The following is a 26008-nucleotide window of genomic DNA, read 5'->3' on the forward strand; positions in this document are numbered from 1 at the left end:
TGAAACAGTCTTAAATCCTAAGTGTGACATTGTCAGTCATATTCCAAATTAGTATGACAATGACTAAGAACTACATGTGAAGATTAATTTAAATAATTAACTATAATGGTTATCTTAATTATCATTTTGACCTTTCCTTACAACTGGGCCCTTCTCTCAAGCAATATAAGTCCATAATTCATAAATATATTTATTATTTTTCTTTTCAGAGATAACAATTATTTTGTCTATATTTGGAGAATACAGCCTAGAAAAGGAATGGCCTTATCATTTGCAAATTTAAATGAACTACAATTCAATTGCTATTATGTCTATCTATTGTCTATGATCATATGTTAGTAATTAATTTGCTAATCACTCTCTTCATCTATATGTAACTAATGAACTTGTGTTTTGTTGGAAATATATAACGTAGAATGGTGAGAAATTAAAGTAGTCTCTAATAGGAAGTAAAAAGATGTAAACTAAAAGAATAAGTTGAACTACTCAAACAGAAAGGTTAAAGGATGGTTAGTTGAAGCATATGAAAATAGGGGGGGTTGATGTATTAATGAATGAGAAAAAGAAGGGTGGGGTTAGGGTTAAGAATGGAGGGGAGGCATTAAAGGAATTAAAAATGGTGAGTGGGAAAGTGGTTATGTTGAATGCAATGAAAGAAAAAGGATATAAAGTAATGGAGCAATAATGAATGGTATACGATAATTGCCTAGAAAAATGTGTATCTAAACATCGTTACATTTTGTTGTAATTTGAAGAGGACGCCGCTGTCGGCGACCCCTTTTATAATTTTGGACACATAACACATCACAGATCACACACATTTCTTTTCCCCTTATGCCTCTCTCCCTCTCTCACACCTGTTTTCTCTTTTATTTTATTTTTTTGTCGGTGATTGCACCTTTAATTATTCCTATCTTATTATTAAATTTATTCATATTCATCCATCACTCCCATTTTACCTTCTACTTTAACATTGGATTCAATTGACTTAAATTACAAATTTCATAAGAAATTTTTTGCAATTAAGGAAAAATTCACAATCACATAAAGAAAAAAGAGGAAGAAGAAAGAAGTCAGTCTTTTTTTTTTTTTTTTTTTGGAGAAGAAGAAAAGTTAGTCAATATTAAAATTAATGTATAAGACATATTAAGATTTGACAAAATTATTTATGAAATTGATATAAACTAATTAAGGACAAAGTAGTAGCTTTACAATTTTCTTGATCATGTGGCTTTTATGGACTTTTCCTTTTATGTTCACACTTTTATATTTTTATTATAATAAAAAAATATAATAATGAGTTTGTTCATGAACTTATTGAGATGTGATTGTTTGTTGTCCCATTGGCTTTTCAAACTACCATCAGTTGTTTAATGAAAAGTTGGAAACTTTTTAATATAGCAAAATAAACAAAAATATTTATAAAAAAATATCAATACTTAATCATCCATACAACTTTCTTATTTACAATAATCTATCTTTTAATGTCACATTTGTAGATAAATAATAAATAAACAAATAGCGTTTCATGTAATACCTACGCGGATAGATTATAAAATATAATCTAATGTATAGAAAGATTGAACTAAATCTTAGAGAGGAGACCAACCTATGAGATGATTCAAATAATATAAATTATAACATTCTTTCTCAATCTTACCATCCTAATCATAAGGATTTTAAAACAAATGAAAACTTGTAATTACTTTTTTTTTTTTTAAATTATTCCTCTAGAAGTTAAGGATGATGTGTTGTATGAATTGATGTGAGTTAATTGATACCAATAATAATGTTAAATACTCATGTTAACATTTATGACCAATAATGCTAATGCACATAGTATTATAAAATTTTAAATTCAATACACATATTTAACCTTTTATTATCTTTTAAAATAGTACTAAATGAGATAGGTATGTTTGTATGTATAATGCAATCAATTTATTTGTATCAGTATAAAAAATTGATATACGATTTTGAATAAATTTTAAAAATAATGTTTTCTTTAAAAAGAATTCTAAAAAATAGGGTTCACATAGACACTATTGTGTTAATGTTGGTTTTTTAAAAAATAATATTATTGCAAAACAAAAATAATGAAGTTTATAAATTAGAAATAAAATAAAAATAAGAACGGTAAGTTGATCCTTATTCTATAATTTTAATTTGCAATTTGCAATTTAAATTAGATGAAAATATTTTGTTTGAGAATGCAAATTTAAATTAGGTGAATGTATATATATTTAAAAATATATATATAAATTTTTTTATCCACAACTGTCTTAGTTTAGAAAGACTTAGAGATTGACCAATGTGCTTCAACAATAACTCAAACTCATAATCGACTAAATTATCATTGGAAAAAGAGGCCAAATAAATTCATATAATCACATCAATATACTCTAATAGGTTTGGAAATTTTTCTGCTTGCCGTGGCCGTGGGTGTTGTGTTTAATAATATCTAGAAAATTAGATGTTTTCAGGATACAATTTTTTTAATCAATTTTCAATTAATACATATTTTAAAACACTAAATACAATTATGTTTTTTTTTTTATTATTATTATTGAATTCTTTATTTTCAAAATTGAAAAAAACTAAAAGAGTTTTATTCTTTTTAGAAGCTTCCAAAACAATTTTAATCTAAGATTAAAAGTGCATTTTCTCCAAACTAATATTGAAAACATTCTCCAAATTTAGAATGGAAGATGGGCCATTGGAATGAAGTACTATTGGAGTTGGGCCTTCCCTTATCTTAATGGGCTTTTCAACTACTATAGCCCATTCAACAAATAAGGCTATATTGAGTTTAATTTCTCAGTTCTTTTTTTCTTAACCTTTTTAAGTTTTAAAACATATTTAATGAAAAATATTAAATTAGTTATCAATCTCAAAATTATATGTATATTAATAATACCATATTCGTATTAAGTATATTTTATAATTTTTTCCTTTGGTGAATTTTAGCTGATTAATTTTGTATTTTTGCTTAACTTTCGCAATGAGTTTGATGAAAAATAAAATTATGAACTGTTAATTATCTAAGGTAATTTTTTTAAAATCTAGTGATTAACTTCACATTTCAAACTCACTTAGGGTAATTTGACATTTATCAAATCACCTTAAGATGTATTGCATCCAAACAAACTTATCTTAAAATCATTGTTAATAAAATATAAACCATTTTTTTTATTAACAAATATGCCAATAACCTTTTTTTTCTTAAATTATATATTTTTTTAAACAAATCTTATATTTGGAGATTAAATTTTGAAATTTCACATAGCGTCTTAAGTTTAATGTTTTAAAATAAGAACCCAAATATTTATCTTTAGCAAAAGGCCTAAATAATCCCCATGAACCCTAGCTAATGTTACCATATAGTTTAATTCTCGAGAATGCTCACAATATCAAAATTAAAAATTCACACTTTGTTAAGATCATATATACTTTAATAACAATAAATCAAAAGAAAACCAAATTAAATATTTTATACTTGAATTTAGATACTATAAATTCAACTATATGACAACATTTTAAATATGATTCAAAGAGTCATCCATCCCAACTCATTAATACTATATGATGTTAGGAAGAACTCGAAAGGATAAAAAAGAAAAGTAATAATAACTCTACTAGAAAATGAGAGATAGTATTCAAACTCTTGATTTAAGCCACTGGATTTTTTACATGAAACTTTAGGTAGATAAAATCTAGTATATTATAATGGAAATAATAATAATAACACAACTATAGTTGACTTTTTTTTTTCCTTTTCATCTTTTTTTCCTAATGGATTGAAACAAATTGAGAGGTTTGTATAAAGTGTTAGGAGAAAGGGCATGAGTTGACATGATTGTATAGAATGGTTTATAAGAACTCATAATCAAATCAAAGTTCTCAACTTAAAAAAAAGGTGATCATCTTTTATCCACTAATTCCATCTTCCCACTTATTAGTACATATCATGACTGCCCAAATTCTAATAACATTTATGGAGGAATATTGTTAGGCAAATTTCCAATTCAATTTAGATTATGTGTGAAAGTGAATGGTTTAAAAGTGAATTAAGTAGGGAGAGGTATAAAAGTAGGTAAAGAATCTCATTTAGACAAATTTTTTTTTTAATCTTAATTAACTTATAATCTAGTTTTCATCTTGATAAAACAAAAAGTTTTGACCATGTGGCCCGCAAAGTCAAGTAGTGATAGGAAAGCTTATTAAAGGAAAGAATGGTTGATAAATGTGTATTTTATAGAAAAGTTATAGCAAAAGAAAATTGATGAAAATCATATGAACACAAAAGAAAATCAATGGAAGCTATATCTATCTATATATATATATATATATCCAGATAATCATATAAAGGGTTTTTGACTTTGAAGTAGTAGTTAGATGGTTAGTGATATATATTTGATAATATGATCTTATTGGATTTGTAATGAATCATTTTCATTATATTATATAATATGTAATCCAATATTGACTTGGTTAATAATTTTCAAAGTGGAATGATTGAAGGAGGAAAAAAGTCAATACTTAGGAGTCAACCCAATAGATCACAAAGGTCACACCAAATTCAACCAATGTCACTATGAACTTTTTCTTTTTTTTTTTTTGATCTAACTAATTAGATTATATTATTGGTTTATCTTTGATCTTAATTTAAAATTTAGGCAGGTTGTTAACCATTTGAATTTTTTAAAAATTAAGTGTGTCCATATTATTTCCTTGATTTGTTGGTTTATATATTGTAGTGATCTTGATTTTAAGAGTACTTTTTCAAAATATGTTTTGAAAATTATAAAAAGTAGCTTTTTGTTTTTTCAAAATATGGTTAAACATACCTATGTACGACTTATGCAACACATAATCGAAACTTTTTTTTTTAGCTTTGATCCATCTATCATTGTTTTAAATATAATAGTAGTTTTCTAAAATATTTGTTATATATCTTATAACATACTTACTAATTTTTGCATTAAGTACTTGTTTTCTATTTCCAAAAATGAGAAAATATGGAAATTATTATAATATCAAACACCTTGGGTTCTAAGAAAACAAATATATAAATCTAAATGAAAATCAAAGAAGGTCTTAATTTTTGTGTCCTTTTGATTGCTTCATCTTCAAGTTATTTTCACCCCAAAGATGTAAATGATGGGGGTAGTGATCATACGTTGTTGCAGGCCATCAATGGAAAGGCCTTGAGATTGGGTTTGAAAATTCGGGTTAGGGTTTTATTTATTATGTCCATTGGCAGCCATGGCTATTAGCTGCACCTCTATTGCTTGGCTTGCAAGATCTCCTTGTTTCTCAATCATCAAATTCTTAATCATAATTATTATTATTATCACTAATCTCCAAGCATTACTAGATCCTCCCACATGATCATTAACATTAATCATATTCCAAATATTTAAGCTTATCCCATCCAACTCATTTTACCCATGTGTTTTCATAAATATTTTTCATTTTTCGAGCTACGTGCCATTCAATAATAAAATTAGACCACTAATGACAGATCAATGCTATTATTAATCTTTTAATTTCTATAGGTTGAAAATAAATCTAATCGCCAACATTAGCACGAAAAGGTTCTTAATCTAATCAGTAAAAATCAACAATATTGTAATTAAACAATTGTTGACCTAAATATAACTTAAATTTGGTTAGTTAAAACATATATAAGCTTAACAATTTGAAATCTCCCCAGCACCAGAAGTTTAATGGATCAATTATATAGGATTGGACTAAATAATAAGAAAGGCAATTAAAAGAAATAAAATTTCCTTTCATTTGATCTTGTTTTCTTTTTAAAGAACTAAACAAAAGAAAAAACAAGAATACATCATAAATATATAATCTCTCCCTATACTCTTTTAAATTACTTTGTAGTATATCCCAAAAGAAAAAACCTAAAAATAACCATGCATGCAAGAGCAAAAGAACTGATAAAAGAACAACTAGGGAGAGATCCATATATATCTCAAAGCTACAGACGACCAAAAAAAAAAAGAAAAAATCCCCACAAAGCTCCAACCCCATCAAAAGGAAAAATATGTACAAAAATTATCTCATAGCAGCTAGAACTTTTTTGTATTTCATGATGTGATCAATAGTATGCTCATGAAGCAGCCTGATGCAAGTGAGGAAATGGCAAGATCTTGGGTTTGTTAGCGAGACAAAGAGCGGAGGACGGGGCGGGGGTGGTGGGTGCGGGGGTGGTGGTGGTGGTGGTAGCGACACGCTCACACGAGGGGCACATGGTGAGGGTAGTGGCTGGAAGTTGCATATAAAAAGGCTGAGAAGTTTTTAAAGCTCTTAATTCTTGAAGTTCTTTTTGTAATCTTCTGTTCTCTTCTGTCAATGTCTCACAGCATCTTCTTAAATACTCACAATCTACTTCTGTCTGCTTCAACTTCGTCCTAAACAAAAACACATACACATACAATTAAATACACAGATAAATTACATCTCTATTCTTTTCTCTTTTTTGGTTTTGTTTATTAATTACGATAAGATAATAAAAAACAAAAAGAAATTTATTAGATTTATGTACCTTGCTCTTCTGTTTTGAAACCATACTTCCACTTGCCTAGGTCGGAGGTTTAGCTGCTTTGCTAGTGCTAGCTTCTGCTTCTGAAAATTAATTTAAAGAATTAAAATTATATTATTCAGCCATACCCAAAAATTTAAAATTTATATGTTTTTTTTTTCTTTCCATTTATATATAAACACTCAGTACAAAATATATGAATATTTTATTTCATAGACTTTATATCATTCTTAAAACCACCACCGCCAATTAAGACTATTTTGTTTTTTTGGCTTTTTTTAGAGACAAAGTAATCTTATAAATATTACTAAAAAATCATGTTAAATTTTGATTTTTTTTTTTAGAATTTGACAAAAGAATTCAAATATGAAATCATAATTGAGAAACTAAGAAAAAGAATGAAATAGAAAAATAGAAAACTGAAAACAAAATGAGTATTAACCAAAACCTAGTGAGAAAGGAATCATAAGCTGAAGGGAAATTAGATGTTAACACAAAATAATCCGAACTGATTAAGAAATAAAATTGAATTAGTTTTTGATTCTGAAGTCTGTTTTTGAGACAAGTGAAAAAGTAAAATAAAGAAATTAGGAGGAAGAGACGATGGAATATGGGTTTAAGGTATGGTTTGGATTAAGTTTTGTGGAAGTGTTTTAGACTTACAGGATTAAGAGTGGTGTGTTCTTTGAAGCTTTCTTCAAGAAAAGCGGATTGTAGTTTAGAAAGTCGAAGCTTTTTACGAGCAGCAGCAGAAGCAGAAGCATTGTTATCTTCATCATCACTCATTATTCTTGAACAACCTCCTCCTCCTCCTCCTCTTTCTGTTTCCATTTCCATATGATCCCATGATCTCTTCCTTCTAATCCCTCCTCCTCCTCCTCCTCCTCCTCCTCCAAATTCCATTTCAAAACATGACACCGTACTGTTCGGAGACGACAACGCCGCCACTGCCACCGCCGCCACCCTATCTTCTCTCTCCTCCACCACCACCCTCTTCACATCCACTGTCTCTACCCTTTCTCCTCCCTCTGAACTCCCCCCCACTTCCCCCATCACTACAAAATAACATTCATATATCCTCAATTCATCAAAATGATCTAAAACTTAGATATTTATTTGAATTTAGGAAAGAAAAATAAAATGATCCAGTTCCCAAGTTGTAATTTTTACCAACACCCAAAAAATAAATAAACAAAGAATAATAAATAAAGGAATTTACATACAGTGATGAGAAAGCCATGGAAAAGGAAGGAGGGGAGAAGAAGAAGAAGAAGAACGTGGAACAGGAGCCAAGGGAAGAAGATCAAGCTGAACCGGTGGATCCAAACCGGAAGTTGAACCAGCAAGAACGACCGTTTTCCGATCATCATCATCATCCTCATCATCTTGTTCTTCATCTTCTTCATCATCTTGAACCGAAGCAGAAGCAGAAGCAGAAGCAGAATGACGTCCGATTAAACCAACACAAAACCCCAAAGCCATAAGAGAGGAAGAAGAATTAGAAGAAGAAGAAATTGGTTTAGACAGAAAATTAGAAAATGGCTTCTTCTTATTATTACTATTGGAATTGGAAGATGGATGATCACCAAGGCTCAAACCCAACTCCACCATTATTAATCCTAGAAACCAACTTCACAGAAGAATCTCTCTCTTTTCTTTTCAAGATTGAAGAAGAAAAGGGGTTTTAGAGGAAATTAGAAAGGGGGAAGGTCCCCTTTTTAAATACCAAACACAAAAACAAAAAAGAAAGAAAGAAAGAAAGAAGAAAAGAATTGAATTTAAAAATAGAGTGAGATTGACCGACAAAAGCAGATTGACAAGTGCACGTGAAAATATTTAATTATACAACGGTTCATACACGAGACTTTAGACACACTACCAAATTACAATATAACAAAAAATCTATAGTCTCAAGTGGGGTATTAAAACATATATATAGCTGACATTCTTGAACCTTTATCTTTTCTATTCAATATCATCTTCTCTCACTCTTCTTCATTATCTTTTTAATCATTTTTCACATTACTTTCCTCCTATACATAACTCTTGTATTTCAAACTCTAAGCTTCAATGTTACATTGTTTTTCACTTATTAAAAACTTAATTTAGAGTTCCTTTACATCTAACTAAATCAATTTTAACCATTTTTAAATCACTCTTAAATACGTGTTACTAAATTTAGATGTGTTTATCTTTTTTAATTAGTGTTTCTTATTAGTTTAATCACTAAAAGGTTGTGATCTAGAGTTTAGATGAACTAAATAATTGTTACCTTTACATAACTTTAGGACTACAAAATGTTTTCTCAACTACTTTTCTCTTGCTTCAAATTGATTTTGAACGTTGATGTGCATGATCAAATTTGAACTTGAATTGGATTTTCTTTAATACAAATGATAAATCAAAATTATACTACATAATGTTTATATAATTTTATATATTTAGCCATTTGAACTAATTGACTCATATACAGCACCATGCAAAATATATATATATTAATAATGGACTAAATTGATTTCTCAAAGATATATAAATGTAAATGAAAAAAAAAAAAAAGGTTTTTCTTTTTCTTTTCCTTAAATTATTCATTCCTATCTCGTGGTCCACAAAAATAATTTATCAAAAAGCAATTATTTTTAGTTAGGCTCGCTTGGTTCCCAAGCTATTAAATTTATATTATGATATTATTCTATGTGAAGAAATCAATGTATAGGATTTTTTAAAAACATTACTAACATTATTATTTCATCATTTATTTCAAGCCGTTATTCAGTTTAATGGATTAAAATTTTGAAAAAAAATAGTTAAAACCAACCAACCCCTCAATCATATTTATTAACTTATAAACTCATTTTATTATTTTATAACTATCGAATATGAAAGTTATATTAGTAAAATGAACCATGTTCCCACAAAGTTGTCACAAAAATCAACAAATAATTGAAAACTATATTTTATCACATATCTATATATCTCACTCTGACATTAATTACTTAAATTATTAGTTAACCCCATAAACAAATTCAATATATATAGATATAGATATAGATATTTTTAAAAAATATTAAAGTGATTTAATAAAACATCATGAGAATGTATTTATGAGAGTCAGAAACAGGCCTTGACAGAAACATAACCATCTTTGACTTGGAACATTTTTCAATGGAAATGATTAACTAATTGATATATAATTTCTCTTTTTTTAGGAAAAAAAGCAATCAAATTAAAATTAATTATTCCTAATAATATTTGATTATTAAAACGGTGTTAATAATTTTGATTAATTGAGTTTCTCTCACCAACCCAACCCAGCCACCCAAAATCATTACATAAATATTTATTTTATTGTTTTATTTCACATCCAACGGCTGCGATTTTCTCTTGTTTATTTATTGCTTATTTTCACATATCAAACTCATTATGACGTCGAGAAAAATCCCATTAATTGCTCCCTTACCAAACACACCATATATTATAAATTTATCTTATTATTATTATTATTATTATTATTTGGGGACTATTTAATTAAATGGCTTATGTAATATGAAAAAGTTGTCGTTTTCATTATTCACCGATGACATTTTAAAACATCTATTTAATAATTTTGATGTTTTAGAATTCTCCAGTTTCCAAGAAAATACATAGACATAGGATTATATTATTGAGTTTTTTTTCTCTTCTTTATTAAAGGAGATCTAACAATTATTTGCTTGTATCATTAATATATCACATCAATTTTTGATGTGGTTAATATTTATTGGATCAATTTGTAGAGCTTATCTACCAAAATAAAATATTTTATTTATCACGACTTACCATTTCAATAAGCTTGGTTAATTATTGAAATATTATTAACAAATTTTATTGAATAGAATTGAATAATTTTGAGCTATTATATTCATAGATCACCAAAATGGAAACGTAAATATACGAGTTCCTTTAAATAATTTTCTTTTTCATCTTTCTTACAAACTAAGTTTTAAAACATTATTTATTTTTCGTATTAATCTTTTGTTTTATTTTTTCAATAAAACTTATAGATCTATCTCTATTTATCAAATTAATGTTAACATTATCACATTATTCACGTCACAATTTTATAAGATTTTCTAGAAAATGAATCCCATGTCATAATTATTGATTCTTCATCTATATAGTTTATAATTTTATTGAATTAATATAATTAATTGAACCAATTCTATATGTTAAATTTGTTCACCTAATTGAAATTTAAAATGAAAAAAGAAAAGAAGAAGTATTGATAGGGTGGCTTTAAAAGCAGGCTTTTGAAGACATCAGCTTCCAGATGTTGGGGTTAGAGTGGGCATATAAAAAAAGAAAAAAAGAATAAAGTGTTGGAAAAAATAGTTTTTCCTTTTTGAAAATGATTTTTTTTTTTAAAAAAATGATTTTAGGGAGAAGAATTCCAAATTAAAAATAAAAAGGAAAATAGAGAAAGAAAGAAAGAAAGAAAAGATTAGCACGAGATTTGACCAAATAATAAGATGTTTGACTTGGGGTAGACAAGGCGACCATGTCTTTACATTCTCCAACCAAACTGTTTTTTCCTTTTCTAATTAATATTATCATTTATAATACTTCTTTTTTAATTTCTCACAAGGCTATAATTGTCTTTCTACTTAACCAATTCCATCTTTTTCAGTATAGTGTACCCTTCCCCTTCCCCTTCCCCACTACCCCCCAATTTCTACTTCCCCAATCGCCACTCTCCTCTCTCTCTCTCTCTCTCTCTATATATATATATATATATATTCAAATTATTGCTTTCTCTCCCCCTCAATTATTATTTATTCTTCCCTTTTCAAGTTTAATAATTCTCATAGTTATCATCATCCTCAAAAATCTCAAACCATACCCATTATCATTTACCTCATTAAATTATGGTTTTGAGTATTTTTTTTCAATAAAACTTGTATACTTTTTAAAAAAGTGTTATTATTCGATAAAATTCAAATATAATGTATGAGGTTAGTAAATGATGATATGATATGAACAAGGTAGATGGTTTCTTGATTAAGAACAAACAAAGGAGGAGTAGATTGAGTTAATAGAAAGTGTTAATGGTTGATAAAAAGGTTGAATAGGTAAAGAATGAGAGTGATTAAGGGTATGAATAGAGGAAGGGAATGTAGTAGTAGATGAGAGTGAAATGAAGGAGAGAAGAGGAGGGGGATTAGGTGGGTAAATAATGAAAAGAGAGAGAGAGTGGATCCAGGGGATATGAGGAGGACAGATATGTCATGCTTTTGGGATCATTGCAATTATTGAACTCATGCACCCTTTCATCATAACCATAAATATACAATCTTTTTCTAATTAATGAATTAAAATATGATATAATATAATAAAAATGAAGGATGTTTGAATTATTGGGTAGGTCCTTCTCCCACAAAATTTGTAGGATAGAGTGTCCTAAGTCCCAACTAATGGAAGTTAAGGGCACCTCACAATCCCTAATCAAACCTTTCCACAAAATTAAATCAATCATAACCTTACGCCTTTCCCCATCCCCATCCCCAACTACTCCTCTTTCCCTTTCTTTTTTTCCTTTTTCTTATCTATCCTCATTTTTTTTTACCAAAATATATAATTACATCCATAAATATCATTTTTCTTCTTTACTTATAATTTTTTTTAGTGAATTTCTTTCCACTATTTAAACATATATTCTTTTTATAGAAACATATACTCTTTTTACAGAGTTATCTTTAAATATAAACAAAAATTCACTAAAATATTATATTTTATAGGTTTGTAAATCTTTTCAATATTTTTATCATTTAAACTAAATTCTTTTAGAAAATAAAAAATTATTAATTAATTTCAACGTTAGCGTATAAATTTTATGTCTCATTGAACGGTACGGATCCTTTTAAATTATATTTAGAATGAAATATATTTTAAAATTTTCATTAAATTATTTCATTTATTGCATTCTATTCGTCAAAAAAGATGTTCGAAACTAAAATCCAACGTGATATATTAAACAAAGAGGAAAAAAACATTAGGATAAAAACAATTACATAACTATCATCTAGAATGAGAAAATCAAAACTTTAGGTTAGAGATGGATGGCCAAATTAAACCTAAGTAAATTCCAATATACACATATTTATTAATGGTTGGTCAATTCAACATAGAAAGCATTTATTCTTCCTTTTTTTTTTCTTTCAAGTTACTAAGTCATGTTTGGTGGCTTTTATTTCCATTTATACCAAAAAATAAAAAGCAGCCTATCATTTTCTTAAGAAAGTCAAGCCCTAAAATACCTTAATTATATATTTGTACTGGGAATTTAAAGAGGAAATTAAAAAAGAACCCCAGAAAAAAGGAATTTGCCATTATTTTTCATTGGCTTGATGACTTCAATGGTGGCTTTTCTCCTTTTTTCAAGCCCATCTTTTGGAAATGTCAATATAAATTATAATTTCAAACTAATCTTTTAGGATAAGATTACAATAAAAAAAAAAAAAATCATTAGACTAGGAATTTATTTATTTTAGAATAACAAACCTTGTTTACTAATAATTGATTATATGTAAAGATCGTCACTAATGTGGTTTAATAATTGAAATTTGGCTAAAATTTGAAACTGCTTCCCCAAAATTGGAAAATCAAGGAAACAAAATATTTGTTGAACAGCCTCCTCTTTTGTACAACTGAATATATATATATATATATATATATATATATTATGTATGTATTTGGAATAAGGGTGTTACATAAATTCAATGGTTAAAATTTGACCAAAAGAACAATCAATTATGGTTAATTAAAATGTTTAGAAGTTGATTTAAATCTCAAATAGTCATTCATGTATACAATATCTGTAACACTCTTATTACTTGGTAGATGTATACCATATATATATATATATATATAATATGAAATATGAATTGAATATAATAGACTAAAGTTATAGAGAAAATGGAGGAGAGAAAGTATGGTTAATTAGTAGAGAAAGGGGTAATTGTGAGTTATAATGATTAAGAAAAGTGAAGGAAATATAATGAGATGGAAGAAGTGGAAGGAATTGAGGAGTTATAGAAGGTGATTATTATTTAAGGGAAATTAATAATGATGGAGCCAGATGGTTAAAACTAGTTTAGGGTTAGGGTTAGGGTTAGATGGGGAGGAGGGCGGAGGGCGGAGGGCGGAGGAGTCAAAAATAAGAAAGTAAAGTAGTAATGGTTGATAGAAACATTAAATTGAGAAATGAAATCACGTGAGGAAGCAATGATGAAACGAAGGGATTTGTGTTTCTGAACAAAAACTGACAACACAAAAACAAAAAACAGAAAGAACATACAACACGACGACGTAGAACCTCCATCATCATTCATCATTCATCATTCATTATCCATTTCTTCATTATATTATATCAACCCTAAGCTTTTATTTTCTTAATTCTTTCATTTCTGCTATAAAACTACTTTCCAAAATACATACAACGTCCTTCTGCCCTTTTTTCTTTCAAACAATAAGTTAAAAAGGTGGTGAAATTATAACATACAGCTTAACCGGGCAAATATAAAATCTTCTATACATAATGTTTAAGTTAACCTACGTCAATTCATCATGCACTTTTGTATATTATTCTTTTAATTTTTTTGATTGGTTTCTAATTGTTTTTTAGTATACTTATGAAGCTATTGGGTGAATAATATGTTTTTATTTTTATTTTTTTCAATTTATTTCTTTATATAAAAACATCTAAAATTTTGAATCATTGTGTATAATTTATTTTTTTTTTGTTAACTCCATAAATAGAATTCTATAGGACAAGTTCATAAATAACCATACCAACCATTTTGTCTCATTACGCAAACTACTTATAATTTTAAAATTATGTACTTTTGTTTTTAAATTTCTTATCATTTTTATTCATTAATAAAATGAAAATAAAACAATTAACTTAATTTTAGGAGAGAAAAAAAAAAAACTCAAGTAGTAAACATAATTATAGTTATTCTGAAATTTAGATGTGTGAACCTCTCCTTCTATGTTGAATTAAAATAATAATAGTAATAATAACAATAATTAAATAAATGTATATATGATGTAAAAAACAATAATATGATAAAAACATTTATTATGAATGCAACATGAGGCAAAAGGGAGTGGGAAGTTTTCCATTTATAAGAGAAAAGAAAGGAAAATGTGACAATGATGATCATCATTTTATGGAGCATTTATAAGAAAGCTATGAAATAAATTGGAGTGGTAAAAATGGGATCCTATATTTATTGTAATCAATAATGGGCATAATGAATGACACAGATCATCATGGTTGCTATAATGCTAAAAATTACTCAATAATGGATTAGAGCATTATATATATATATATGTATACATCATCATTTCTTTTAATCATATAATATATTTATAATATATGATGTCAACACGACACAATCTTATCTAAAAATATAATTTTGTCCAATTCCTATAAAGTTAAAAAGATGGGACGATAGTTAACTAAGTTTATATAAATTGTTGAAGTATTTCATGAATTCAAGTTCTAAATTATGACATTTCACTAATACAGTTGTTTGATTATAATTTTTTTGGAATAAAAGATTAATTAATAACTAAATTAAACCGAATATTTTCCTACTTATTTATTGATTATGGAGTGGTATTAAAAACATGATTTTCACAACCATATAAAGGATTTTAATTAAAGTGGTCTTAAAACAACTTGTTATCGTTATTATTATTATTATTATTATTATTATTAAATAGAAATTAATAATGAATTTGTTCTCTATTAAACTATATTTAATTATGTTTGACTCTAAGAATGAAGGTGGTAGATTTAGATGTTTAATGAGATAATTAAGTAATGAATGAGGTGATAATAACAAAAGGGGAATAATGTTATGAATGATAATTTAAAGTTGGGTGGGTGTTTTTGAGAAAAACAAGGGTTTGACCTTAAAAGATACATTGGGAAGAACAGAGAGAAAGGAAGCCACTGACTCATGTTTCCAAGTTAATCAATTGAATGTATGTTTATTGAATACATATATGTATTGATTCCTAAATTTTGTATATAGTTTATACCAATAAATATATTTGGATACACCATTTTTCTATAAAGTGTATAAGTACCTCAAAATTTTCTTATTAACACAGAGGACATTATGATATGATTGATAATTTTTGGGTTAAAATTATTTTCTTTTATCCTTTTTAATTTGGGTCAGCATCTTACCCACTGCACTTCAAATTGTGTAATAATTTTTGCTCCATTTTTTTCATCCTTTTGATGCTATTTGTCATTGCCACCCTCCACTACACTTCTCTCACCTACCTTTCATCTTTACTTCTATCCATTCTTTTCTCTCTTTTTTCTCTAAAGTGAATAGTTATAGAGAATTTTTGACTCACTTTTTGATGGTTTATCAACATTTGAACCTTTGAATATTTGTGTAATTTGTATTTGAATTATAAGTGTCAGGATTATATAATATATACATATAGGGTTTTAGATGTCAAAAGTGATCTTGTCCTAAAAACATTTAGGGTTTCACAAGTTCAATATAGGGAACATCTAGCCTAGCTTAACTTAATTTTTTAGCTCCAAGTTATACCAAGTAGTCTATCTCATGAATGCTACACACACTCTTCATCAGTTTATAGCTAGGGTTTTGATTAATGGGGGCTATTTGACAAATCATAATGAGATGCATGAGAATAAAAGACTTGAAGAGAATATAATTGCAGGTCTAGATTAATTATCATTTAAATTTTTAAGCAAGAGTTCTATATGAGTTTGGAATTATATATGCTCGATAAATATACTGAGAAATTTACGAAACTAATTCTCATCTAATTAACTCATATCTAATAACTCATGTTTGTATATGAAAGCATTAAAAAATAACTTGCACAAACAAGAAAATTGGAATTTCATAATCTCGAATAATAAGGTATTATTGTATGTCTGAATTGAACGTGGTTAATACAATACACACAATTATAATCACAAATACCTAACAGTGATGAGAGCAAATTTAAATTTGTGTCTTAATGGAGAGCCACTCTTGGATCGGTTTATTTAATCAATGAATGATATATAAAATAGATTAAACTTGAATATATAGGGGTGGCGTGGAGCAATAATGATAAAAGGGAGGTCTAAAAAGGAAATTAATTAAGCTAATTAGATTACAAAAACAGTGCCCTAAACATAGGCCGAAAAGCAAAGACCACTTTGTAGAAAAAGTGAATGATTGTCCTTGATTACAATTTTTTTGTTAATTTAGACCCCAAAAAAAGAAAAGAAAAGAGGAAAGGAAGAAGGAATTTAGAGGAGAAAAAAAAGGAAAAATGTAGGAATTGTAAAAGACAAAAAAGCATGCAACTGAGGAAATGGAAGGATCTTTGTCCCCTCTTAACCTATCAGTATCATTTCTATTCACTTCTCCATGTTTTCTTATAATATTTATCATCTTAATAATAATAATAACAATCATATACATTATTGTTATCATTATATATAAATATATATATATTCTCATATATCATAATTGAATTTCATCTCCATTTTTCATACTTATGTTTCCACACTTTGAGACACTGCCTCCTTATTTTATTCTATACCCCATATATATATTATCTCTTTTCCATCCTCTCTCTTTTCCTCCATTCTTTTTGTAACCAAATCTTTTGTTTTTACACTTGTAATGTTCCCTTAATCATCAATTCCTCACATGCTACTAATTGCTACATGTGCTAATGATTCAATCTCCACTTTGTCCTTTACATACTTTTTTATAAAAAGAAAACTTAAGAAATACATGAGAAACATACGATGAAGCTACAAAAAGAGCAGATATATGTTAACAGTAGAAGGGTTGTGATTTATAAAAGACTTTGATATAAGAAAGACCAAAGACCAGTCAGGTTTTGAACACAAACCGATTAAAATCGATTTTCTAGGGTTTTGCGATGACTGTGTTGTTGGAGATAGTGATGATACATGTTAGATGTATAAGGTAAAAAGATAATATGATGAAGGCAAGAGAGCTTTTTTTTTTGAAGGAAGAAGTACAAAAAGTAGAAGAGAAGCATGTGAAATGGAATTAGAAAATATGGGAGGAAGAGGGGGGGTTTTAGATGTTATAAACAAAAAAAAAGAAAGAAAAAAATGATGATTGCTATATAGTTAATTTCCATTGACAAGAGGTTACTTTTCTCTCTTTATTCAAAGCCCATGTTTCTAGGGGTTTCCTTTTAAGAAAACATTTGAAAGTTTCTTCCAACAGCAAACAAAATGGGAAAATTTTCAAAACCCTAGAAAAAAGAAGGCATGAAAAGAAAGAGCAGTTGGTAGACCCAAGAAGAAGAAGGAATAAGAAGAGAAGAAAGAAAAATAAAAGATGAATGGTTAGTTGTTGTGTGTAAGAGAGATCAGTACTATTTTGTAGTTTTCTTTTTAGTGGGAATTAGAGAGGTTTGGATATTGACCAACCAATCGGCTATGCATTCTTTGGGGCCCTACCCTTAGCTTAGTTTAATCTAAATACGTTTTCAAATAATACGTGTCTACTCTTTAATCTTTTTAATTCTTTAGTTTTAAGATTATAAGTTCTTAAAATAAATTTAAAATATCTAAGCAGTATTTTCTTATATTAAAATTTTCAATTAGAAATTAATTTTATAAAATTACTACGAACTCTATTTCAATTTTTTTTTTAATTCAATATAACATATAATCATATAAAATGATAATAATAAAAAATTTCAAACACCAAAATGGTACATTTTGAAAACTTAAGTTTATCAATTCTAAAAAGTTTTGCAACTAAGTATATACATGTTTTCAATACTTAGGAATTAAACTTTAAATATACATGTTTTCAAAACTTAGGAAGCAAATTGGTAGATATAATTTTAGAGGTTTATAAATAGATATATTTTGAAAATGGTGTAAATTGGTAATAAAGACTTAGGAAAGTTTGTTTAAATTAATACAATTAATTGTTCGTGATTTTAATTGATACAAGAAAGTAAAATTTATAGTTTTTCCTAATATTTCATAATTATGACTAGAATTTAATTATCATTCCATTCAACTCAATATTCTCACTCAATACTTTTTTAGTTGTCTCTTATTATTTAATTTTGTAGCTATAAATATATGAGAATGGATTTGGGTACATAATTACGTGGATTGATTGTGAAGGTGTTGGGGTTGGAATTTGTATGGTTTATTTTGTTAATTCTTTTAAACCTTTTTCTAAAAAATATTTAGTGGGGTATATATATATATATCCATTAGGTTTATAAGGATTCACGTGTTTAAAATTTTGATTTTAAAAATACTGTTTGCACGAGATTTTCGGAGAAATTTGATTCGTGGAGTTGAACTTGAGTTGATATTGTATTTTTATTGATTTAATGGGATGTGATTCGGTTTCTAAAATTTGATCATCTGATTTTCTTTCGATTGGATGCTGATATGAGGGAAGCGAAGCACACGATATTCTTGGAATTGGAGTATGAGAAGAAAAACTTGTATCTTCAAAGGAGTTTCAATCTTTAAAGGTGATTGACTTCAGTAGTTAGCTCTTGGGAGAATTCACTTCAGACCTTCTTGAGTAAAAAATTTCTAACTTTTACAAATTGAACTCCTCTATAAAATAGAGTTCTCTGGTGAGATTTATGAGCTTGAACCTAGTTGGTCCATGAACCAGATTCATGGGCTCAATCACGTGGATTTTGGTCATATTTATCATTTGGACTCAATTAAACTTATTTTTTTCTCAATTAAACGCGCAAATAAATAATATTTGATTGAACCAAAATATTTCATCGTTAATTTAGTAAAAGATGTGGCAATTTGTGATTAGTCTAAAAAATTTCTATTCAAATAACACTTCTAAACTTCTAAACTTCTAAAACGTAGATAACAAAACATGCAAACCAATTAATTGAGGTCGATATATTTATCGGTTAAAAAACAAAATCTCAAACGGTTACTAAGAGGAGCTTTGATTGTTTGTTAATTTGTTCTTTTTTTTCTTTTTTGAAAACTAAGCTCTACAAATAAACAATACTTTTGTTGTCATCTTCAAAATCAAACCCAAATTTTTTTTTTTTAAAAAAAAAAACTTGTGTTTTACTCTTAAAAATTGGTAAAATTAATTTAGATGTGAATATTGAAAGCATGAATAATAAGTTCTAAACAAACCAAGTATAATTTTTCATTTTTTTTTAAAAAAAACTCAATAATTTAGTTGAAATTTCTACTAAATTCACTACCAAAAGTTTAGAGGAAAAGAAAAAAAAAGAAAGAAAATTGAAGTTGAAGTACAAAATAAAAATGAGTATTTATGTTTAAAAGTATAAAAAGAAAGACACAATGAATATGAAATCTATTATTATTATCATTATTATCATTATTATTATTTGAGACTAAATAATGAAAGAACACATAATTATTTTAGGGAGTATGAGTATGTGGAAGATGGCTTAATATATACTCTCCATATATAATGTTTTTTCATTCATCATATCAATAATTGATTCCTTTGTCCAATATATCTTTTTTATCAAACTATATGTTTTTTCTTTAATCATTGATTTCCTCATGACAAATAATACTAACATAAACACCCTTCATCATTCTCTTATTGACTTATCATATCATTCTCATCCTTCCCATCTTCATTTCTCTTCCAATTATTTAGAAATCCTATATTGTTTTTCTTTTTTCCACTACTTTATATTCTTAGTCCTAAATCTAACATAATTGCTATCACATACAAAAATATTGAGTTGCAAATCGACAGTATTTTGTTAAGCTGAATATATTTTAGAATCCTCGAAAATGTCTACGTCATATGATTTCAATGTGTCACGATTAAAATTAGGTATGGATGTTTTCATACAATGTGGGAGTTTATTCTTTATGATAGTTTTTGGAAGAAAAAAAAAGTTGGGTAATTTAATTTAAAATTAGTTTAAGATCACTTCAATTTAACATTTAATTGAATATCAAACCAAGTTATTAATAAAATCTATTCACGTGGTGAGCAAGAAAGACTTAAATGTTAGAAATATAATTTTGCTTATAATTTATTAAGCTTAAATTAGAAATCTGAATAGATTTGGACAATCTCGTAGTATTAAATGCTTATAGATATCTATACAGTTTTTGAAAGGAATATAACTCAATTGGAGAGTGTTTCGACCTTGAAAGTTAGAACATATTGTAGTATAATGGATTTAACATTTATTTATACATTTTCTCAGAATGTGAAATTGGTTTAGGGAAAAAAAATAAAGGATTTAGGTTGAGGAAGACTGTAATAGAAAAAGAGTTGAAAAAGGAGGTAATGAGAAGAAAATTCACAAATTCAAAATGTGAACAGAAACTACTATTATTCAAAAACAAAGGTTTTTGTGTAGAGACATATAACAATTGCAAGTCTTTCACTAAAAAAAGACAAGGAATAGCTTTACATCAGCTGATGCAACATTGCACACAACTATTCCTTCATTAAGAGAGTAAAATGTTTTTGGTTTTCTACTCACCTGAATATTCAAAGGATATAACAACAGCAGCATCAGAAAGAGAAACATCCATCATTTCATTTTGATGCAATCAATAACCTCCACTTGATTTATTATCATGATTCATTATGTTTGCAGTATTAAAAAAGATGAGGGAGGGAAACTCAAGCTCTACATAGTTAATATTAGTGTTAATCATGACTTTTTTAGCTTTGAAACAATGAAGATGCTTAAACCTTACTCAATGGGTTGACAAATGGAAATGGGATAGAAATTACGATAGTCATTGATTATAATGAAAAGCATGGGTATTATAATGGAGATATAAATGGCAATTTGAGGATGAAAAAGATTAGGTGTGTGAGATTAGTTAAGCTGTGTGTACGTTGACGGGAATGTTTTATGTTTTATGGTACAAAAGGAAAAAGCATGGAGCCAAACAGGAAAATTGGGCAGAATCCATGAGAATAAAAGTAAATGATCATGATGACCTCTCCTAAAGTCAGCAGGCACCATAGTAGAATAGAACTATATGTGTTTCTTGATGTGAAAAGCGTGAAGAAAGATGTTCTAATCATTGCATTATTTGTCTCAGTGATCTAATAATAATCAACAAACTATTTTTGAACTTCAGGCTTTTACTCCACAAGGTATTGTGATTTTCATATAGTAGCAGTGTGTGCAGTGGAAGACGATCAAGGTATCCGTAACCTTCAAGGTTTTGAACTGATTTTCATGTATAAAAATAGTTGAAGGAGATGAAAGAGAAAGCTGATGTTAAGCAGATATGAATAGAACAGAGAAATTGGTACAAAGTTTCATGAAAGCTTTACTGTTCTTTGTCTTCAAGTGATGGATTGCCTAATTAGCTTTTAGATTATACTGAAAGAACCAGCAGATGAGGCAAGGAAATCAAATAAGATAAATGGAGAATAAATCAAGGCCAAAAGGTGAAAGATCTGCCGGCTGATATGTTTGCTTTTATCATTATTGTAATGATCAGTTCAAATAACTAAGTCAAAATACAGTAACTTAAACTAACAAGAATTTCAAACTATTTCAAATTTAATTGATTTGAGGATAGTCAAATCCCATGTCTGTTTAATGGACAATAATAAAAGAGAAGCAGAAAAAGCTCAAACTGTGGAAGAACTTATGAATGCACTCTCATTATGCTGAGCTAATCTGAACAGAAAAATTAAAAAGGTACATGAAATCCTGCTTTAAGATCACTAAAGAGAAACAATTATAGTATTGACCATTTTTATACTTCCTGAATGTGAATATGGTCAATGATAAACACATTTTGTACGGGAAAGTATAAAAAAGACGCGGTTAAGGGGTACACAGGTCAAGAAGAAGACATATGGATTTGTAAGAAAACGTTGAACGAAGGTTTTGATGCATAAAAGGTTACAAAAGAGGGAGAAAAAAAGGGAATTAATCTACTTGATTTACTTATTTGCTTCTCAATATGTTCAAGAAGTATGCCAACATTTCAATTCACGTACAATAAGCAGTAAAATGAAGATCGTTGAATATGGACCATGTAATAGTCCATCATCGAAGCAAGAGTTAAAATTCTTTTTGCTGAGTGAAAAAGTAAATAGAAGATCCAAGTAGCACTTACATAGGTGTTGAAATATTATAGCCCTGATTCATTTATCGATCTTAGGACCCAGATAATAGAGGTCTTTTCAAGCTAATCTTAGGACCCAGATAATAGAGGTCTTTTCAAGCTAATCTTCTCCGTCTGGGTGCTCGAGAGTTTCCACTGTCTACATCCGAAACTTGTAAAGCATCATTTCTCCTTCTGGAGGATGATGTTGAAATGGAAACCATGGAATCAATTTCTACAGCAGTGTCCATTTGACTCTCAGAATTGATGACAGCAGCAATACTAGAGAAAGAATCTCTATCCTCAACAGGTGGAGGAGGCTGCTCTTGGCTTCTAGGGATGAGCGGATCAGTATACAAAAAACCATCTGGTAGCCTATCAGCAGAATTAAACGCAGAAGTAAGAGAAGAAACTCGCGTTCGGTGTAGTAATGATCGAAGCACTGGGAGAGATTGAAGACGTGTTTCCCCTGCCTCAATGCTAGACACATCAGTGTGTGCTAAATCTCCTACATCATCATGAGGCAATGAAATTCGTTCTCTACGAATACCCCTGGATGTTAAAATCCTATTCAACAATGTTGGAGATCTACCAAATGTTTCATTTGAGCTATCTGGCTCTGGTGGTTGGTCTAGATCACGATTAAAATCGAATCTGTTTCCTAATCGCCGAATCATATCCTCCACTGGGAAACTAAATGGAGTCCTCTGGATGGTTTGCCTCAAACTTTCAACCTTTCGAGCATGGGGCCTTGGAGGAATCTTAAGTGTAGCATCCTCCTCTGTCACAGGTGTATTGCTGCCACGCCCATAAATTGGAGTCACGTTTTTTGTAGTAACCTCTCCTTTACATACAGGACATTCCTTGGCATCTGAATGTAGATGTAACCATCGATAAAGGCATGGCCAGCAGTATAGATGACCGCAACAAGTTACAACAGGGTCTCTAGACAAATCCAGACATATATTGCAATCAAAGAAACTCCCATCAGAGTCACTGCCCTTTTCAACATCACTCTTATTCTCTGTTTTTCCATCTTCCAAAGCTTCATTGTTAATTTCACAAGTTTTCCCTGTCTCATTTTTCCTTTCCTCAGCAGTAATACTACCCTCACCAGGTTGTAATGGCTGTAATGAATTCCCATTGCCTGAATTCACTATGATTTCACTCAATTCCATAGTGATATTCTGAGTCTCAGGAGGGATTTGGACTTGACGCCTTCTCCACCGTTGTCTCGTCCTAAACCTGATAGTTTCCCCAAATCTATGAACGGATTCCTCAGTCAAATCAGCCAAATTGACATCTTCATTTGGAACCGAATTTGAAAGCGGCTCTGGAATAGGACCCAGATTCAAGTCAAGGTTCATTGCATCAAAGATTTCATCACCCATTACAAATTTATCAAGAAAACGAAAAAAAGGAAAAAGAAAACCCCCAAATTTAACCCGAAACTTAGCGGCCTCAGGTTAGAAGAAACCCCAATGCCACCATAAAATTCAAATAGCCTCAAAGCACGAGAGATCAACTCTGTCCCAGATGAACAAGCCCAGAAAGACCAATCCACCCTTTTCCAACAGCAAATCCCTCACAACACATCCTTTAATTCATCAAAGGCTAAAAAGCACTGCCAGAGAAGAATCCGTAGAGAAAACCCCAATTCTCTCAAACCAAATAAACCCAGTCGAAAAACAATAAACCCTCGATTGATTTCGCTATACGGTCAGTGACAAAAATTCACGAAATTTCATCAAGCTTAGCCTTAACCCCATCAATCCCAGTTCATCAAACGATAAAAGAAAACCAGTTTTTTCCTTTTTTCTTTTAATATATATATATAGATATATATATATATATATATATAATCCCAATTCTAAACTGGGAAAGACAATTAGGGTTTATGGCAACAGCACCCAAACAACAAAATTCTCAAACCGATTCTGAAAAAGAATTAAGAAAACTGAACACCTGACTCAAGACGACTGCTCTTGATTCCATATCATTCAAATAAACCCCAAATTGTGTACCACTCAAAGCCAGGTGCGTTGAAGCAGATTCAGCATCGATCAGCGATCTGGTCCACAAAGAAGCAAAGAAAATTATAAAAAAGAAGTGAGAGAGAGAAAAAGAAAATGGAGATTATATTGGAAATAGAAATAGAAAGGAACAAAAATCATACGACGATGATGAAACGATGGATGGGATGAATTGAAAAATGAGGATTAAAGGGATCGAGCGGCTGAGATACGAAGAAGAAGATGTATGTGGCGGCGTCGGATTGGCAGCACTAACTTAAATTTCTTCCTCCTCTTCTTCTTCTTTCTTGTTGTTGAGTGAACAGTGAATTGAGTGATGAATGGTACAAACTACAACGAAAGAGATTTAAAAACACTTCTTTCTTTTGGCAATTCTTTTTACGTATCTTTCAGGATTGGATTTTTAGCAAAACTAACCTTATGTTTCTAAATTTATGCTAACATCTTCATCACACCTTCTTTCTTTCTTTCTTTCTTTCTTTTCATTCTTCCAACCCTAAATTATTATTATTTTCTTAATTCTGGATTTGTTTTCATTTTGTTCCATAAATATTCTATATTAGTTTCTGAACTATCATACACCTCTCTTAGCACAAATATATACTTTTACTAATTAGAATTTACCATTTTTTACATATGATATTGTTTTTTTTTTTAAAAAAAAATTCCAAATTCCACACCACCCAAGTCAGCAGCATGTTCGTAAAAAAAAAAAAAAGGAATAATGACTATAAACTAAAATACTAAATTCATTAAGAGGTTTTTTTCCCCCTAGAAAAATAGTTATTAACAAACGAAAAGAAGAACATTAAAATTGAATATGGGCTTTGAGTGATCCATTGTCGTAGCACATCTATATGGGCCAGGCTGGGCTTTGAGTGATCCATAGGTCGCACCACATTTATTTTAGGTAATTATACCTAATACTAATTTTTATAAATATAACAAAGTTTATGGATAATATTTATAAGATTATCAATAATGATGGACTGTTATTAGTAAAAATGAAGTTTACCAAAGGAAAGGAGAGGGAGTGAGTGAATAAGAGATAAAGGAGTGGATGGAGGATTGTGAGTTTAGAAAAGAAAAGAAAGGAATGAAGGAGTGGTGTTTTATCCAGCAGTCAAAAACTGAGAGAGAAGAACACACAACAAAATCACTGACAACACAAACAATCTGATTCTGACCCATAAAAGTTATTCAACCAATTACTCCAATTCTAAAATTTAACTAAATTCTCTGTTTCTTCCAATT

General features: G+C 28.8%; 2 protein-coding genes across 2 annotated transcripts; both read right to left on the minus strand.

The window, feature by feature from the left end:
* Positions 1-5793: 5793 nt before the first annotated feature.
* On the minus strand, positions 5794-8379 carry LOC101222778 (homeobox-leucine zipper protein HOX11). Its single transcript, XM_004136681.3, has 4 exons — positions 7783-8379; positions 7223-7614; positions 6563-6642; positions 5794-6428 (listed from the first exon to the last, which is right to left on the minus strand). Exons 1-4 carry the CDS (start codon positions 8168-8170, stop codon positions 6128-6130), a joined length of 1161 nt encoding a protein of 386 aa, XP_004136729.2. The 5' UTR covers positions 8171-8379; the 3' UTR covers positions 5794-6127.
* A 14149-nt stretch (positions 8380-22528) lies between these two features.
* Positions 22529-25254, minus strand: LOC101220497. Its single transcript, XM_031883030.1, has 2 exons — positions 24898-25254; positions 22529-24792 (listed from the first exon to the last, which is right to left on the minus strand). Exon 2 carries the CDS (start codon positions 24110-24112, stop codon positions 22838-22840), a length of 1275 nt encoding a protein of 424 aa, XP_031738890.1. The 5' UTR covers positions 24113-24792; positions 24898-25254; the 3' UTR covers positions 22529-22837.
* Positions 25255-26008: the final 754 nt, after the last annotated feature.

This window comes from Cucumis sativus, chromosome 3 (genome assembly GCF_000004075.3).
Source record: "Cucumis sativus cultivar 9930 chromosome 3, Cucumber_9930_V3, whole genome shotgun sequence".
Classification (NCBI taxonomy): Eukaryota; Viridiplantae; Streptophyta; class Magnoliopsida; order Cucurbitales; family Cucurbitaceae; genus Cucumis; species Cucumis sativus.

Coding starts and splice junctions, on each gene's coding strand:
- LOC101222778 (XM_004136681.3), bottom strand. CDS start 8,170: ATGGTGGAGTTGGGTTTGAGCCTTGGTGATCATCCATCTTCCAATTCC. Junction 7,615..7,782: donor TCCATGGCTTTCTCATCACT/GTATGTAAATTC, acceptor GTTATTTTGTAG/TGATGGGGGAAGTGGGGGGG. Junction 6,429..6,562: donor TTTCAAAACAGAAGAGCAAG/GTACATAAATCT, acceptor GTTTTTGTTTAG/GACGAAGTTGAAGCAGACAG.
- LOC101220497 (XM_031883030.1), bottom strand. CDS start 24,112: ATGGGTGATGAAATCTTTGATGCAATGAACCTTGACTTGAATCTGGGT.